This window comes from Bos grunniens, chromosome 7, assembly GCF_055505025.1.
Source record: "Bos grunniens cultivar Pamir isolate PY7600 chromosome 7, Bosgru_T2T1.0, whole genome shotgun sequence".
Classification (NCBI taxonomy): Eukaryota; Metazoa; Chordata; class Mammalia; order Artiodactyla; family Bovidae; genus Bos; species Bos grunniens.
In genome coordinates, this window is record NC_141171.1 from 61,958,309 (window position 1) to 61,974,420 (window position 16,112).

At 54.7% G+C, this 16,112-nt stretch overlaps 2 protein-coding genes across 4 annotated transcripts in view; one reads left to right on the forward strand and one right to left on the reverse strand.

The window, feature by feature from the left end:
* The window catches only part of SYNPO (synaptopodin), a 56,981-nt gene extending 42,395 nt beyond the window's left edge, over nt 1-14,586 (forward strand). For all 3 annotated transcript variants that reach the window (XM_086412449.1, XM_086412450.1, XM_086412451.1), the window contains 2 exons: nt 4,246-6,593; nt 11,868-14,586. In XM_086412449.1, the coding sequence (XP_086268575.1) occupies nt 4,246-6,593; nt 11,868-12,500 (2,981 nt within the window). In that variant the 3' untranslated portion in view covers nt 12,501-14,586. The remainder of the gene's footprint in view (nt 1-4,245; nt 6,594-11,867) is intronic.
* LOC147369682 (uncharacterized) overlaps nt 1-16,112 on the reverse strand; it is a 148,255-nt gene that overhangs the window by 115,512 nt on the left and 16,631 nt on the right. The window lies entirely within an intron of this gene.

A 16,112-nucleotide genomic window follows, 5' to 3' on the forward strand; every position in this document is an offset into this window, starting at 1 on the left:
ATCTCCAGAAGGGTCGGTCTTTCAAGGATCACCACTGAAGAGACTGGGAGAAGAGGGGGGTGTTACGGCTTTTACGGGTGCAAGAAGACTGGGGGCTCAACAAGGGGACTGCCCGCTGTGGGCCACAGCCATCTCTTGTGTCTCTGACACTGGGGACCACAATCTTGAACCCAGCTAGCTGGGGCATCACCAGGGGTGGCAGTTCCCTAGTCTGGGGAATTTGGGGTGGAGCTGCCGCCCCTGATGCCCTGCAGTGGGGGGACCTGAGGTGCCTATAGTTGGCCCAGCCCCCCATTCTCTCAGCTTTGTTTGTGCAGGGTGGCAAAAGTCGTCTGGATTGCTGGCTGGGCCTGGTCCAAGCCTCCTGCCAAATTCCTTTTCCATGGAGTCACTGCGGGCTTGGATGGGGGTACGGGAGCTCCCTCGGAGGCAGGGCTGTCTCACCCCCTGGCCTTTTCTGCTGGGTTCCTCTGGTCTGGGAACAGTAGCGAGGGGAAGGGTTCCAGGCTGGCTGGAGGTCAGCAGACCAGGTCCTGGCCCATGGCCTTCTCTCTGACCCTCTCCCTCTCTAAAGCCTCCCAGGCCAGCTTCTCCTTGAGGGCCCTTCATGCTCTGACACTGGAGCATTTTCTAGCCCTGTGACCCTGAGAACCAGCCTTGGGATAGGACTGAAACAGAGAAGCGAAGAGAAAAACAAAACAGAAGCACAGAGGCTTTGGAAGGTCTGAATTATACACACACTGAGGCCCTGTCTAGGAGCTTGGCACTGTGGAAACTGCTGGCTGGAAAGCCTGGTGCTCCCTAGAGTCCTGAGAGCCAGGGGTGAGCCCAGCCCGCCCCTGCTTTCCGGCTCTGTGACCTTGGGCATTATCTCTGAGCCTTGGTTTTCTCATCACTAAAAAGTGAATCATAGGGGCTTCCCTGGTGGCTCAGTGGTAAAGAATCTGCCTGCCAGTGTAGGAGACACAGGTTTGATCCCTGATCTGGGAAGATCCCACATGCCGAGGAGCAACTGAGCTCATGTGCTACAACTGCCGAGTCTGTGCTCTAGAGCCTGGGAGCCGCAACTGCTGAGCCCAAATGCCACAGCTAGAGAGTAGCCCCCACTCCCCACAACTAGAGAAAACACACATAGCAACAAAGATTCAGCACAGCCAAAAATAAATAAAAAGGTTTTGTTTTTTTTAAGTGAATGATAGTAATTTGTGCTTCATAGAATCGTTTCAGAAATTAAATAAGATAGTATGTGTGAAGTCCATGTCTGGGTACACAGTAAGAGCCCAATCAGTATGCGCTACGATGGCTGCAGCTGTGTCATAAGAGCTGCTGGTGGGCCCAGGGATGTTTACCCTTACTGTGCCCTGAGGGATGGGACTTGTGGCTGAAGTCTCTGCAGGGCTGTAAGTTGGAAAGAGAAAGCTCTTTATCTGTGTGGCGGTGGGGGGCAGAGTCATGTCAAGAGGTGGGAGTTAACATAAGGAGTGACTTTAGAGCTGAAGAATATTAATTAGTAGAAGGCGCATCCTTAGGTTAGTGAGCACCCTGCCAGTTGAGTGTGTAAGGCTTAGACACTCAGGGACGTGGTTTCAGGGGTGCAGGAATTGTGTGGGGCGGTGGACACGGTGACAGCCATCCCTGAGATTCTGAGGTTCTGTGACTTGGGGCAGTGATCCCTGCCTGCCGATCACTCTGGAATCCCCTGCTGTGTGACCATTAGAGAGTCATATCCCCTCAGGACTATGATCTGTGGAATGAATCTCCTTTGCTAGAAGCAGCTCTGACCCCTTCCAGGGAGTCACGTGGGGTCACCAACTGCCAGCTCCATTCCATGGAAGCATGAGGCCTCTGTCCTGTCTACTTGGGCTGAAAGACAATGACCTCCCTGGCATCTATGACCTCATCGTAGCCTCCAAACCCTAATGTCAGTGCTTTTATTGCCTTCTTCTCAATTAAGGGAACTGTCTCCGAGAGGAGCAGTCACTTGCTAAGGTCACACAGCTAGCAAATAGCAGAGCCTGGATTTGGCCCGGGAGGCCTGGTTTCTAAACAGAGCAGAGGAGAGGGACATGGCATGAGCTGAGCAACTCCTCCTGTGTGGCTGGCCTGCCCCTACCTAAGTTCCCCCCCGGGAAGCAGCCTGGCTCAACCTTCAAAGCTGTCATCTTTTATCGATGGGGTGATCTAGGCAGGAGAGGAGCCCTACCACGAGCAAAACAGGTATCAGGGGCACATGGGGCAGGCTGTGTTATAGCTGTTCTGCACAGGTGGGCACAGGTGTGTATGGTAGGGAGCCAGGTGGTGATGGGAGGAGGGAAAGAGGAGGCTGGGGCCAGAGAGCCTGTGGCCGCTTGAACTGGCTGTTGGCAGTCATTGTGCTCTGTGTGCCTCCCCTGGAGTGAGCTCCACCTTGAGTCATCTCCAGACCTTGATTTCTTCATCTATAAAATGGGGCTGATAGTGAAAAAGCTCCTTTGTAAGGGCCCTTCCAGCTCTGAGAGTCCATGAATTCTGAGCCTTGCTGGCAAGATGCCTAGGAAAACTGTCCTGGGAGACCCACTCAGCATGTCACGGCCAGTGCTAATAAGGGCAAGGTAGGAGGGAGGGCCAGGTCAGATTCCTCAAGAACTAATTAGCTTCCTCAGTGGGGAGGGGTGACAAAGGGAGCAACTTTCCCAGCCGCCGACTGAGCTGCTAGCCCTGGCCAGAGCCTGTGCCATCCATCTGTGCACAGGGCCATTTGTTCACGTGTCCATTTCTTCATTCCTTACTCAAGAAACACAAAGTGAACACTGACTTTGTGCCAGCTGGGCACTGGCAATAGAAAGAGGAATGGTGGCCTGTGGTGAATTTACAGATTACTAGGGCCTGACCCCACCTGATCCCTGACCTCAGTCCCCAGACTGAACCCTGACTTCCACCGACTCTGTCCCCTGTAATTCCCAAAAGGGACCTCTGGGACAAGCAGGCGGCTTGAGCCTGTGCTGTGGCCCACACAGAGCTGGTTCTGACTCGAGCCTTGCCACCCTTTGCTGTGTGATCTTGGGTGAGTTACTTACAAGTCTCTGGACCTCATTTTCCATTTCTGTAAAATAGGGGTTTCTAGGGTTCTTGTGAGGATAAGATGAGGTAATGTGCTGTTCTAGTATAGTCACTGCTGAAATTAGCTCAATTTATTACTTTTATAACATTAAAGTGTGAGAATTTTTAAATGATTGTTTAAATGAAAACGGGAAGAAATTTTTTCAAGGACTTATAAGAAACCATTAACGGTTGCTACCTGATTTGTGATGTGGAGCACTCGGAGGGAGAGGAACTTTTTTTCACCATATACCTTTTTATGTGTTTAATTTTTTTTAGTCCATGTAAATGCATCACCTATTCTAAAAAGGGAAAGCATTAGTATTAACAGATGGCTATACTCTGAGTTTGAAAGTATAAACGGCCCTAAAAGATGCAGAGGTGTCCTGCCAGTTCATTCATGCAGATAGTAATGCTTCCTGAGTGCTCACTTTTTGCCAGGCATTATTCTAGGGCCCAGGGTTAGGGGATGAACAAGTCAAAAAAGGTCATTTCCCCCTCAGAGCTTATGTTCTAGGCAGGGAGATGGATAATAGACAAGGAAACTTATAAAGAAGATAATACTGAATTGTGTTGAACGCTATGAAGAAAACAAAGAGATGGGTTAGGAAAGGGTAGGGCTGATTATAGAGGAAGACCCCTCCACCCCAGAGAGGTGAGTCCTGAGTGATAAGAAGGAACATGGAATCCCCCTGGGAAAAGACCATTCCAAGTAGAGGGAACCGCAGGCGCAAAGGCCCTGGGTCAGGAGCAGACCTGTCATTTTCAAGGCCCAGAACGTCAACCTGGGCAGAGCCCAGTGAGAGAGAAGGGTGGCATAAGACACGTCCAGGATGTAGTAGGGCCTTGACTGCTGGGGTGAGGTGTACTTGCTGAGTCTGGGAAAGTGCCTTGTCAACAACCTTCAGGGGCAATCCAAACAAGGGGTCGGTGAATACTGAAAGGGTAATCCAGGAAGGTTTTACACGGTGGCATTTGAGCTGGGCCATAGTGGTTGGGTCAGGGATCTTTATGAGGAGAGGAGGTTCTAGGAAACGGTGAGTAAAGATCAAATTCCAGAGGAAAAGGCCACTTGTAGTTGGGCAGCACGGGTGACCATCTGTCTGTCTGTGTACCGCTGTGGCTCTGCAATCCCATATGCTAACTGGGCCTCTGTCCCTCCCGCAGCGCTGGGCCGGAGTACTAGCCTCACCGAGAAGGATCTAAAAGAGGCCAAGGCGAGGAGCCAGCAGATCGCTGCCCAGCTGACCACCCCTCCCAGCTCCAACTCCCGTGGAGTCCAGCTCTTCAACAGGCGCCGGCAGAGGGTGAACGAGTTCACCTTGGAGAGCCACGGCCAGAGGGGACCGAAGTCTAGCCAGGAGCCCCTCAGAGTGCCCCCCGCCAGCCCTACAGGCCATGCCCCGGGGCTCAGCCTGAGTTCCACCTCGCTCCCTGAGCCAGGCCCTCCGAGAAACCCCGCCTGCCAGAGCGCTGACACAGGGGTCCCCAGTCACAGCATGGAGGGCTGCTCGGAGGAAGCCAGCCTGCTCCGGCACCTGGAGAAGATGGCCAGTGAGGAGGAGGAGGTGCCTCTGGTGGTTTATCTAAAGGAGAATGCAGCCCTGCTGACGGCCAACGGGCTCCACCTGTCCCAGAACAGAGAAGCCCAGCAGAGTCCCCCAACCCCACCTCCGGAGGAGGTCCACAGCCCGGCTGCAGATGCCAACCAAAACCTTCCCTCAACCGGCACCACGCTTGTCACGCCAGCTTCTAATGGCAACCACAACCTGCCAGCCACAGATGTCAATCAGAACCTATCGGCAGCCATCACCCCACAGAGCCTGCCGCTCTCCAGCGTCCAACAGAATTCTTCCGAGGTGCAGCTCCCTCCTAATGACGTGGTGCCAGATTTCAAACCCAGCACCCAGTGTGCTGGCGGGCAACCCCAGGAGCCAGCCGTGGAGGTGAGATCCAGCACGCTCCTAATTGATAAGGTATCAGCTCCACCTACCGCCACCAGCACCTTCTCTAGAGAAGTTACTCCCATCTCCAGCTCCAGGCCCCTGGGCCCAGATTTCATGTCCAGCTCCCTGCTCATTGATGTCCAGCTTGGAGCCCCAGTGGTGTCCACAGAGCAAGAGATTTCCGGGCGGACAACTGCCACCACGCCCACCAAACTGTACAGCGAGGTCCACCTCACGCTGGCCAAGCCTCCATCCGTGGTCAATAGGACGGCCAGGCCCTTTGGGATCCAGGCGCCGGGCAGCACCGGTCAGATGGAGCGAAGCCCCATGGTAGAGAGACGACATCGTGGGGAGAAGACCCCCGTCCCCCAGCCCCCCAGTGTGGCAGACAGGAGCCCCCGGCCACAGAGACACGTAATATCCCACAGCCCCATGCTGGAGAGGAGGCCCGTGGCACAGCGAAGCCCCGCCTTGGAGAGACGCCCCCTGGGAAACTTCACCCCACCACCCACCTATGCTGAGACCTTGTCCACAGCCCCTCTGACTTCCGGGGTTAGGTCTCCCCCATCTTATTCTGCCCTGTACCCCAGCTCCGACTCCAAGCCTTCTCATCTAAAGGGCCAGGCAGTCCCTGTCAGCAAGACGGGCATTTTGGAGGAGTCGATGGCCCGCAGGGGCAGCCGGAAATCCATGTTCACCTTCGTGGAGAAGCCCAAGGTGACCCCGAATCCAGACCTGCTGGACCTGGTACAGACGGCTGATGAGAAGCGCAGGCAGAGGGACCAGGGGGAGGCGGGCCTGGAGGAGGAGCCCTTCGCCCTTGGGGCTGAGGCCTCCAACTTCCAGCAGGAGCCCGCAGCCCGGGACAGGGCCAGCCCTGCCGACGCCGAGGAGACCATCCCCGAGTGGGCCTCCTGCCTCAAGTCACCGCGCATCCAGGCCAAGCCGAAGCCCAAACCCAACCAGAACCTCTCGGAGGCCTCGGGGAAGGGGGCTGAGCTCTACGCCCGCCGCCAGTCCCGGATGGAGAAGTATGTCATCGAGTCTTCGGGCCATGCTGAGCTGGCCCGCTGCCCGTCACCCACCATGTCCCTGCCTTCATCCTGGAAGTACTCCACCAACGCACCTGGCGGCACCTTCCGAGTAGCCTCCCGGAGCCCGGCTCGGACCCCACCTGCCTCGCTCTTCCACGGATACCTGCCCGAGAATGGGGTCCTGCGTCCAGAGCCCACCAAGCAGCCGCCCTACCAACTGCGGCCCTCCCTCTTCGTCCTCTCACCCATCAAAGAACCTGCCAAGGCTTCGCCTAGAGCCGCCTCGCCTGCCAAGCCCAGCTCCCTGGACCTGGTGCCCAGCCTGCCCAAGGCGGCTCTCCCACCGTCACCTGCCCTGCCTCGGCCCTCCCGCTCCTACACCACCACTGGCCAGGATGGCCTCCAGCCCACCGCAGTGAGCCCCACCTACAGCAGTGATATCTCGCCCGTGTCACCCTCCAGGGCATGGTCTCCCCGAGCCAAGCAAGCCCCCAGGCCCTCCTTCTCCACCCGGAATGCGGGGATCGAGGCTCAGGTGTGGAAGCCATCCTTCTGCTTCAAGTAACGGACCCCGCAGGGATCCCACTGCCTGTCCGAGCCCCTGTCCGGGGACCGGATGGAGAGCAGGAAGTGGCACGGGGCTGAGTCAGGATTACGGGGACTCAGGGCTGACGCTGCCACCAGCTAGGTTTGTGCCGTTTGGGCAAGTCACCTCCCCTCTCTGAGCTATCACAGCCCCTTCCCTCCCGCGAGGTGGCTGGACTCCACGTCTGAGAGATCTGAAGTCTGCTACCAGTGGGGAGAAGGGTCACAGAGAGAGGACCACTTGGCCGGCCCTAGTGAGACTGGGGGCTTCTTCACCTGGCCTTTGTGAGCTGTAGGGCTGCCAGCGTCTTGCTGAGGAAAGGCCTAGAGGGGCCCTAACAGGGGCTTCTGCAGCACACAGAGCTTGCCCTTGCGGTGAGACGGTCCAGCCCAGGGCCTGCCGCCCCAGTGGGCTGTCCTCGCCGTGGCCCTGGCTCCTGCCTCTTTCTGCCTGTTGCTGGATTCTCACCTGCACGGGTCTGTCTCTTCCACCTCTGCCTTCCGGACACTGTTTCCTCTCCGCTGCTTCAGAGACCTCTGCCTCGGCCTCCACACTATCTCCTCTCCCGGGTTCTGCTGGATGAGGACTCAGCCCGCCACTGCTGGCTGACGCTTTTCTTCTGCCCCTCTGCTCAGCTGCCTTCACGCCCTCTTCGAACATCTGGCTCTGCTTTCTAGACAGCTTATGCAGTTCATCCCAGACCTCAGTCCTGGTTCCACCTGGCTTGCCCTCACTGTTCTGGGGTGTGGGAGGTCCCCAGGGATCCCCGAGAGAGAGCCCAGGAGAAGGCTCTGCAGAGGTGGGTGTGCAGCTGGGAGAGAGGTCCCTAGAAATAGATCCATTGGCTATTTTGGTTTCACCCTCAGCCCAGATCTGCACGGCTGAAAGAACTCATCTACATGCCACAGAAAGGGGCCCCAAGGAGAGAGGCATCTCGGCCCCCCATTTGCTGTGTGACTTTGGTCAAGTCACTTTCCCTTCCTGGGCCTCAGCTTTCTCATAAACACAATGAGGGCCCTCCTAGCTGTGACAGTCTGTGAGAAATGAGAGAGCGGGACAGGCTGGTACTTTGGGAGAAAGGTCCTGTAAGTGACAAGAGAGTCCCCTGGGAAGAGAGGGGAAGGAAATTAGGACAAAGGTGTCCTAGGTGTCCAGAGATGTCCTAGATGGGAAGTAGATGTCTGTCAGGGCATCCGGGGAGGGTGTGGCTAGGAGGCCAGGAAATCAGAAGTTTAGGCTCAGGTTCAGGATTGCCTGGAGACAGACCATGGGAGCACAGCAAGGGCCAGGGCGGGAGCACGGCAGCCCAGGGAGGGGACCGAGGAGACCTTGAGGTCTGGAGGAAAAGGCTGGGACTTAGGAGATCTGGATTCTAAAATATGGCCTCCATGTGTATCTTTGGGTCTCAGTTTCCCCCTTGATACTGTGAGGGCTTTGAGTCAGGTAGCCTGAGATCCTTCCCATCTCTGACACCTTTGATGTGCTGCGGCCCCCAAAAACCACGTTTTGTGGGGGCGAGAAAATATAGACGCAAGAGGCAGAATTCAGATGGAAGCCTCCCAAGACCGGGGGCTGAGCGCCACCCACCCTCTCTTTCCTAGCCCTATTTCTGGGCTCCCCAGCGGATCAAGGGGTGGTGGAGGCGGTGCCTGTGCTGGGCTGAGCCTGCAGTTTTCGTGAGCTCTCCGCTCGTTGCCATGGGAACCGGGGGTGCCTTCCCAGTGAGTTCATTCTGCCCAGAACGTGGGGGCATGTGTGGGGGAGTCATGCGTGAGCTCCGCTCCTTCATGCCAAGCCCCTCCCAGGACAGAGTGAAGGCCGTGCTCCGGAGCCCTGCTCCCTTCGACCCCCGAGGGTCAGCAGTGGAAGAGCCCACCCTCCACCCTGCAGTCCTTCGGCCAGGCTGTCTGAGCTCTGCCCTCAACTTTGTTCTCTCTCCTGTTCTCAATACACTCTGCCTCAAATCTGTCTCGCTTCTTCTTTTCTTCCATGCTCACTGGCTGGTGGTCTGGGCCCTCTCCCTCCTCCCCGATTCTGGCCTGGGAAGTTGGGTGGGACCGTCCAGTTACTGTGTGTGAGCCTGTGGTGAGAGTCCGCATGCTGCCTGCATCTGCTGAGTGTCTGGATCTGCTGTGGGTACAGATGTGTGCTGGCTTGGAAGTAAGGGCTCCCTTCTCTCTTCCCCAGGTCAAGCACTCAGGGAACCAAAATCCCTTGGAAGACATGTTCTGTTTCCTCCTTCCTTTGGAGTTTGGCCAAAAAGTCTGTAGATGGGAAAAACCCACACTCCTTATGGTCCAGATTTATTTGAAATCTTTATAAGTGCCTTTAGCCAGAGCACGTACACTTTTTTTCCCCCTTAGTTTCCCTCAGCATCCCACTCTCCCATTATCTAAATCTGGGAGCTTCCCAGTCATCACTGCATACAATAAGTTTCTTCCCCTTATGGAGCCAAACAAACTGCCATCGAGAGCCAGAAAAAATGGGTTCCAGCCTCATATCTGCACCTGACTCCTTGTGTGACCTTAGACAACCCCTAGGCCCCAGTCTCCCCTTCCACGCAAAGAGAGGATTACAGAAGCTGTGGGCTAGCTGGCTGTCTTTGGTCTCTGATATTCCTCTTTGCTCTACTCATGCCCACCTCACACACATGCCCTGCTTTGGGGCTGGTGCTGGGTTAAGTGGGTGCTCATTTCTGAATTTTCACCCATGTGCATTTCCAGGAAGCTCTGAGGTAGATGATGAATTGAGATCTTTTTCAGAAAGTGAGTAATTCTGATTCCCTGCAGCATTTTTGTATTATGTACTCCCCCCACCCAGGGTGCACATGCACACGGACACACACACACAGTCAGTACCCAGCCAGGGCAGTCCTGATGAGGTCAGGCCTTGGCCCAAAACCAAAAGCTGAGGCCTTGCTCACCACTGCCCCCAACCTTCCAACCCACACATTCTGAGAAGTAAGTTCTGTTACTCCTTCCACTTACTGGCCCTAGCCTTTCCCTTGAAGCCACCAAAGGCAAAGGCAGTCCTTAGAGATGTCAGACAGTTATCATAGCTCCTCCTGCCTCAGCCCGCTCTTTTCCTGGCTGAAAGCCCTGGTTCCTCTGCCTTAGTGCTTGTTGATAGGCTTGGATCATGAACTCTTGGCCCCACTTCCCACAGCCCAGCTGATTGAAAGATTCCTGAGATGGCTCACAGACAGCAGCTCGCACTGTCTCTGGCTCATATACACAACTGTGACCCTGGAATAAAAGGGGTGGAGCCCATGCTGAGCTTTAACTTTCCTACTTGATGATTGGAGCCTTGGATGTCCCCAGGAGGTCCCTAATATTACCAATCCCATGAAAACTCTTTAGACTGTGATACATTCCTCTTTAGGTTAAAAGTCTCCATTTCTGAGTCTGGGCCCATCTAGTAGCTGCTGCATTGTTTGGAGAAGACAAATAATTTACCGTTTCTTTTTAATTGAGAGAAATGAGATTCTGACTAGCTGAGAGGTTGACTGGTTAGGCTGTGAAAGTTTACTGATTGGATGAGAGAATGGAGCTTATGAGTGGTTCTAGATTTTGACTGGGTAGGAGACACTGAACAGACCAGCTAGTTCTGGACTCAGAGATGACTGCTGGTTAATTTGGATTGGATTGCAGACTGATTGGACTGACTTTTGCTGGAATCTGATTGGCTAAACAGATGGATGGTTTAGTATAGTAGTCCTCAACCTTTTTGGTACCAAGGGCTGGTTTTGTGGATGACAATTTTTCCGCCAGGTGGGAAGGGGTGGGAGTGGGATATGGCTTTGGGATGATTCAAGGGCAGTAAGGTTCATATTCTTATGAGAATCTAATGCTTCTGCTGATCTGAGAGGAGGCAGATCTCAAGGGGTAATGCGAGCAATGGGGGGCAGGGGGTGACTGTAAATACAGATGAGGCTGGCTCGCTGGCCACTCATCTCTTGCTGTGTGGCCTAGTTCCTAACAGGCCACAGACCAGTACCAGTCCATGGCTCGGAGGTCAGGGACCCCTAATTTAGCAGATACATGCTGGACATGGGTCCCCAAGATCTGTACTCTCAAACCAGTTCAAACTACTTAAGCCCGCCTGCAGCCTTTGAGCAGCAGTCAGTCACACATACATTTCCTGGTGGGGCAGAACAAAGCTATTTATACCTCTGAACTTCATTTTCATCGCTGTAAAATGGCTTGTGATAATACTGGCTACCTCACCACGCTGTTGTGAGGATCTGATGAGAGAGGAAGGACGAGAACAAACTTTGTAGGCTGGAAAGTCCCTAAGGAGGTAGGAAGCAGGTATGATTGTGCAGAGCAGACCAGTGCTTTATAACCTCAAAGAGGGTCACCAACTTGGCCTCACCAATTCTGCTTTCCCCTACCCCATGCTGGCAAGAAGTCCAGGGAAGGGAGCAAAGACCCAACTTCCTTTTATGTTTTATCTGTCAGTAGGAACTTACGTGATCAAGGATCCAAGGAGCTACTAGGAGGTGACCATGGCAACACAACAGGGGGATTGGGACTGAGAAGGCCCTTCCCTAAGTCCAGGCTTAGTAATAATGATCAATATTTTTGGTTTTAATTTTTTTAATAGATAGTATATCCATATCTATCCATAATAGATAGTATAACCATGGATATACTTCTATGGATAAGTTCAAAACCTTAAACTTATATAAAAAGTAATACATTAAAAGTCTTATTCCCACCCCTGTGGCTGTGTACCCTGCCCAGTTCACCCTACTTCCCAACAGAGACGCACTCTGAAAGGATTTTCAGTGTGTCTTTATGGTAACTAACATCTGTTGCACACTTAACCTCTTCTAACAAATCTTCTCATACTGTGATATTCTTTTACATAAGTTATCTATTTACTGCTCACAACAACCCTCTGTGGTACAGGTTGACATTATACTCCCATTTCACAGAGGAGGAAACTGAAGCCCAGAGGCTTCCAGTTGTTTTTGTTGCTGAAGCAATTTGACCAAGTTCATTCATTAAACAAAGGGGTCTATCTCCAAAGTGAGGGATCTTAAACCACCCGGCTCTCTGTGACACACAGGGGCAAGAAGCATGGGCTCTTTCAAGCATCTGAAAGATGAACGTTGGGCACTTGCATTTTACTGCAGGCACTACTAACTTCAGTCCAAAACCCCGGTATAGAGGAGCCCAGCACTAACGCCTGCCCCCAACCTCTCTGCTCTCTCTTCAGGACCGCCGGGAGAGCTTGCCCACCTCTCCGCCCTGGACGCCCGGCGCATCCCGGCCCCCCAGCAGTCTGGATGGCTGGGTGAGCCCGGGGCCCTGGGAGCCGGGCCGTGGGAGCAGCATGAGCAGCCCCCCGCCGCTGCCACCGCCGCCGCCCATGTCCCCCTCGTGGAGCGAGCGCTCCGTATCCCCGCTGCGATCTGAGACGGAAGTGCGGCCCCCCAGCCGCCAGCTGCAGGCGCTTCTGGCTCGAAACATCATCAACGCGGCCCGGCGCAAGAGCGCCTCCCCGCGGCCAGCGGGCGCCGAGAGCCTCCGGCCCTTCTCCCCGCCGAGGGCGCCGCCGCCGCCGCCACCGCCTCCGCCGCGCATGCGCTCACCGCAGCCTTCCCGTCCCGGTCCAGCCGCGGCCCCCGGGGCCACGTTCGCTCCCATCCCCCGGAGCCCATTGCCTGCACCGCCTAGGCCCTTCCCCTACCGCCGCTCGCCCACAGACTCCGATGTGTCCCTCGACTCCGAGGACTCCGGGGCTAAATCACCCGGCATCCTCGGCTACAACATCTGTCCCCGCGGGTGGAACGGCAGCCTGAGGCTCAAGCGTGGCAACCTCCCCACCGAGGCCTCCTGCACCACCTAATAAGCCTTCCCCGCCCGCACCCCATCCCTGCCCTGGGAGGGCCGAGCGGGAAAAAGTGTCATCGGGCTTGGGAGATCCCAGCACCATGTCCCCAGGGGGTCTGGCTACTTTGACAGCCCCAGAGATCAGGGGTCAGCCGGGGAGAGCTCTGGGCTTGGGGGTGGGGTGATGATCCAAATTTGGGTTCTAGCCCTTGCTCTATCATTCAGTCATTGTGGAAAGACCTTTCCAATGCTCCTCAGCTTTCCCATCTGTTTAACAGAGCTTTGGCCAAGGCGATCTCAAACCTCTAAATTACCCCTTCTATTAATACACACACAAGCAGGGCATTGTATGTATGGCCCCCTAAACTTGCTGCACTGCAGGATTCCATACTCCTCTCCCACCTTTCTGGCTCTGACCTCTGGAGTCTGGCAAATGAGGGGGTGTGTTCCGAGGATCTTATGCCTGAGTTGCCTGTCCAAGTCCTGGCTTGACCATCCGCCTCCCTGGCACCAAGTCCCAGGGAGCAGCTGTTTTCCATCCCTTCCCAGACAGGCTCTATTTTTACCATGATGACCTTTAGAGAGGGTCTCCCAGGCCAGCTCAAGGTGTCCGGCTGGCCTCTCTGGAGAGAAGAAGCAGGAAGATTCCTCCTCTCAGATCCCTCTCATGTTTTCCCCGTCCCAGTTCAGACTGCCTGGGACATCTGTAGCCAGAGAAGAGAGTTGTAAAGTGATATTTCCCCCAGGCCCAGAACTTGGGCTTCCAGGAATGCTATAGGTGTCTGCAACTCATCTGTCCCTTCTGGGCCCTTTCATGGCAGACTCTGGGCTCAGAGCTGAGCTAGGGAGAAAACAGTTTGACCTGGAGCTATCTGTTATCCTCTGGCTTTACTTGATAGCCCTGAGTTTGAGGTTGCCCACTTGGAAAGAGGGAGGCAAAGAGTTGTTATGGGCAGTATGCAAGCCATGGCAAGGATGCATAGAAGAGATTCTAGTAGGGAATGATTTGGCTCAGATGACCTCTGAGGGCTCTTCCAGTCCTGAAATGCATTCCATAGTATTAGGAAGGAAGGGAGAGTAAGTAGTACTGGAGGACTGGCTGGGCAGATGAGTCTGGGTGGGTGAGTGAGGGGTTAGACCAGAGTCTGCCTGTGTTTCTGGTTCCTTAGGAATTACCCCCACTCTTCAGTTTCAGGCTCAGCATCTGTATTGTGCCCAGATGAGTAGGCACTGTTCTGCCTCATCTCTTTCCTGTCACACTCTGGGCTAGCCAGTGTCTGGTGCCCAGTAACACTGGGGAGCCTGGCTGCAGGCCCTAGCCTGCCCCTTAAGCTGTAGTGACTCTGGTTGGGAAGCCTGGAAGGGACACAGGGAGGAATGTGCCTCAGTCCTATAGTTTCCAGAGCTGGCTCGTGGTGCCCTCTAGAGGTTTAAAATATCAGTTTCAGGATCCTAAGTGTGGGGGTGGGGGTGGGGGCTGGAACTGGCTGAGGATCAGAGGTATGTATGTAAGAGAAAGGTTACCAGGATGTTGCCAAAGGTGAGGGACAGAGGGTGATTTTGGGGGTTAGGGGTAGACTTACCCCACCCCTCAAGTTGATATTAGACCTGGAACCCCTTAGTGAGGCTAGGGCAATCTGGGGTCAGGATGGGAGAGAGAATCAGGGTGAGGTGCTTTGGAATAAAGGACTGATCCCAGAGGATTCCTCAGGCCTAAAGACTGGGAACATAGGCTCTGGTGGTAGGAAGTTGAGAGGGTGCTCCAGCTTGTCAGTGATGAGTGATCACATTACTGAAGTCCCCTCCTGCTTCAGGGACCCTTGTAGCATGGGAGGCTGGGGCTAAGGGCCTTTTTTAGAGAAAAGACACCATCAGGTTACGGTTAATGCAATGGCACAGAAAAAGCCACTTCTACCTGCATTTCCCACAGAGAGCCAGCAGGAGGCAGCCTTGGGAAGCTGCAGTTCTGTCTGGCTGTTCTCTCCCTGTCACCGCCTTCTCCCCTAGTCCTCTTCTCTAACCCACTAGAAATTGCCTGGTCCTGCCTTTTGCCTCCTGTAGAATTCAGCTCTGGCCCTCAATAAATGCTTCTTGCATTCTTCTGTCCCTTGTGTCATTTTCAGCTACGTCTAAAGCTCTTCTCTTTCCCCAACCATGGAACAGTCCATGGGCTGTGGGGTGGATGAGAATGTTTGATACACAAGGGATGGGTGCTTGGAAAGTAGCAACCCTGAGGAGAGATGGGGGACAAAGATAACACTCTGGGCCACAGACGAAGTCCCTGGGTTGAAGTTCTCATCTTATCACCTACTAGCTGGGTGACCCTGGGTAAACCCACTCCTTCTCCAGGTCCCAGCATCCCTATCTGTATAATGAATGAGTCAGTTGAGGGGATGTCTCAAGGTGGTATTGCCTGGGCCCTGACCACAAGACACTGTCACTGCAGTGGTCAGGGCCAGGCTGCATCAGGGCCCAGCACTCTAGGGCTGCTTCCTGATGACGGGCTTCAGGCAGGAGGAGGAGCTCCTACAAGAGGTAACATCAGAGTCCAGGCAACCCTAGAGAGCTCAGGACCCACACCATTAGCAGTGCTCCTCTTCTGATGGGGGCGTCCTTTGCAGAGAAGGGCATCATGGCTCTACTCACAGGTGAAGCCAAGCCTGCCCTAGGAACATCCCTCACCTTCCTCTAGCAGAGACAGAGCAAAGGACTCTGAGGATCAGGAAGCTGAGTTCAGGTGATCCAAAGCAGAGTCCAGGCTTCTTAAGAGAGATGCCCTTGGACAATCTATCTGGCACACAGGTACAGGAGATCACTTCCCTGGACCCAGCACATCCCTGCCCGTCCCACCTTTCCCTGGCAGCAGTTAATGCACCTCTGACACAATCTTTATCTTCAGCAGAAACCTCTCCTGAGCGGTGTCCCCATGCCTACTGGTGAGTCTGGTGCCCAGACACCTCAAACCAATTTCATTCCAAACTTAACTAAGTATCTGCCCCCCAACCACCGTTGTTTTCCTTGAACGACTCAAGCCAGAAGTGGAAGTGGCTCTTTCCTCATCTCCTGCAGCCAGTCTATCACCACGACCTGATAATTCCCCGAACCCCTCAAGCCCCTCTCCTCCTCTCCATGCCCTCTGTCACTGCCCTGGTCCAGCTACCCACTGGCTCTCGCTTGACCACAGTGAAATCCTCCTGCCTCCAGTCTCGCTCCCGCCAACCCACTTTCCACAGGGCAGCCAGAGATATCTTTGGAAAATGCCATCTGACTGCTCCATTCCACTGCTTTAAACTCCAACAGCCCTTTATAAAACTTTGCTTTTGAAAAGCCTGCTGTGATCTAGCCCCTGCCCACCTGTCTGGCCTCATCTCTCAGCACCACCCCAGCCCCCAGTCCTAGCTGGCCCCTAATATCCTTATACATGACGCAGCCTCGGCCTGCAATTACCCGTGCCCCTCTCTGCCCCGTGAACTCCCACTCATGCCTCGAGGCCCAGCTCAAATGTCTCCTTCTCTGGGAGGCCTTCCCCACCCCCAGGCTGAGCGAGTGGCACCCTCCCCTGGGGCCCTCCCAGAGCATTTCCCATGATGCGCTGCAGAAGCTGTTTACGGGGCTGACACGGGCCTGG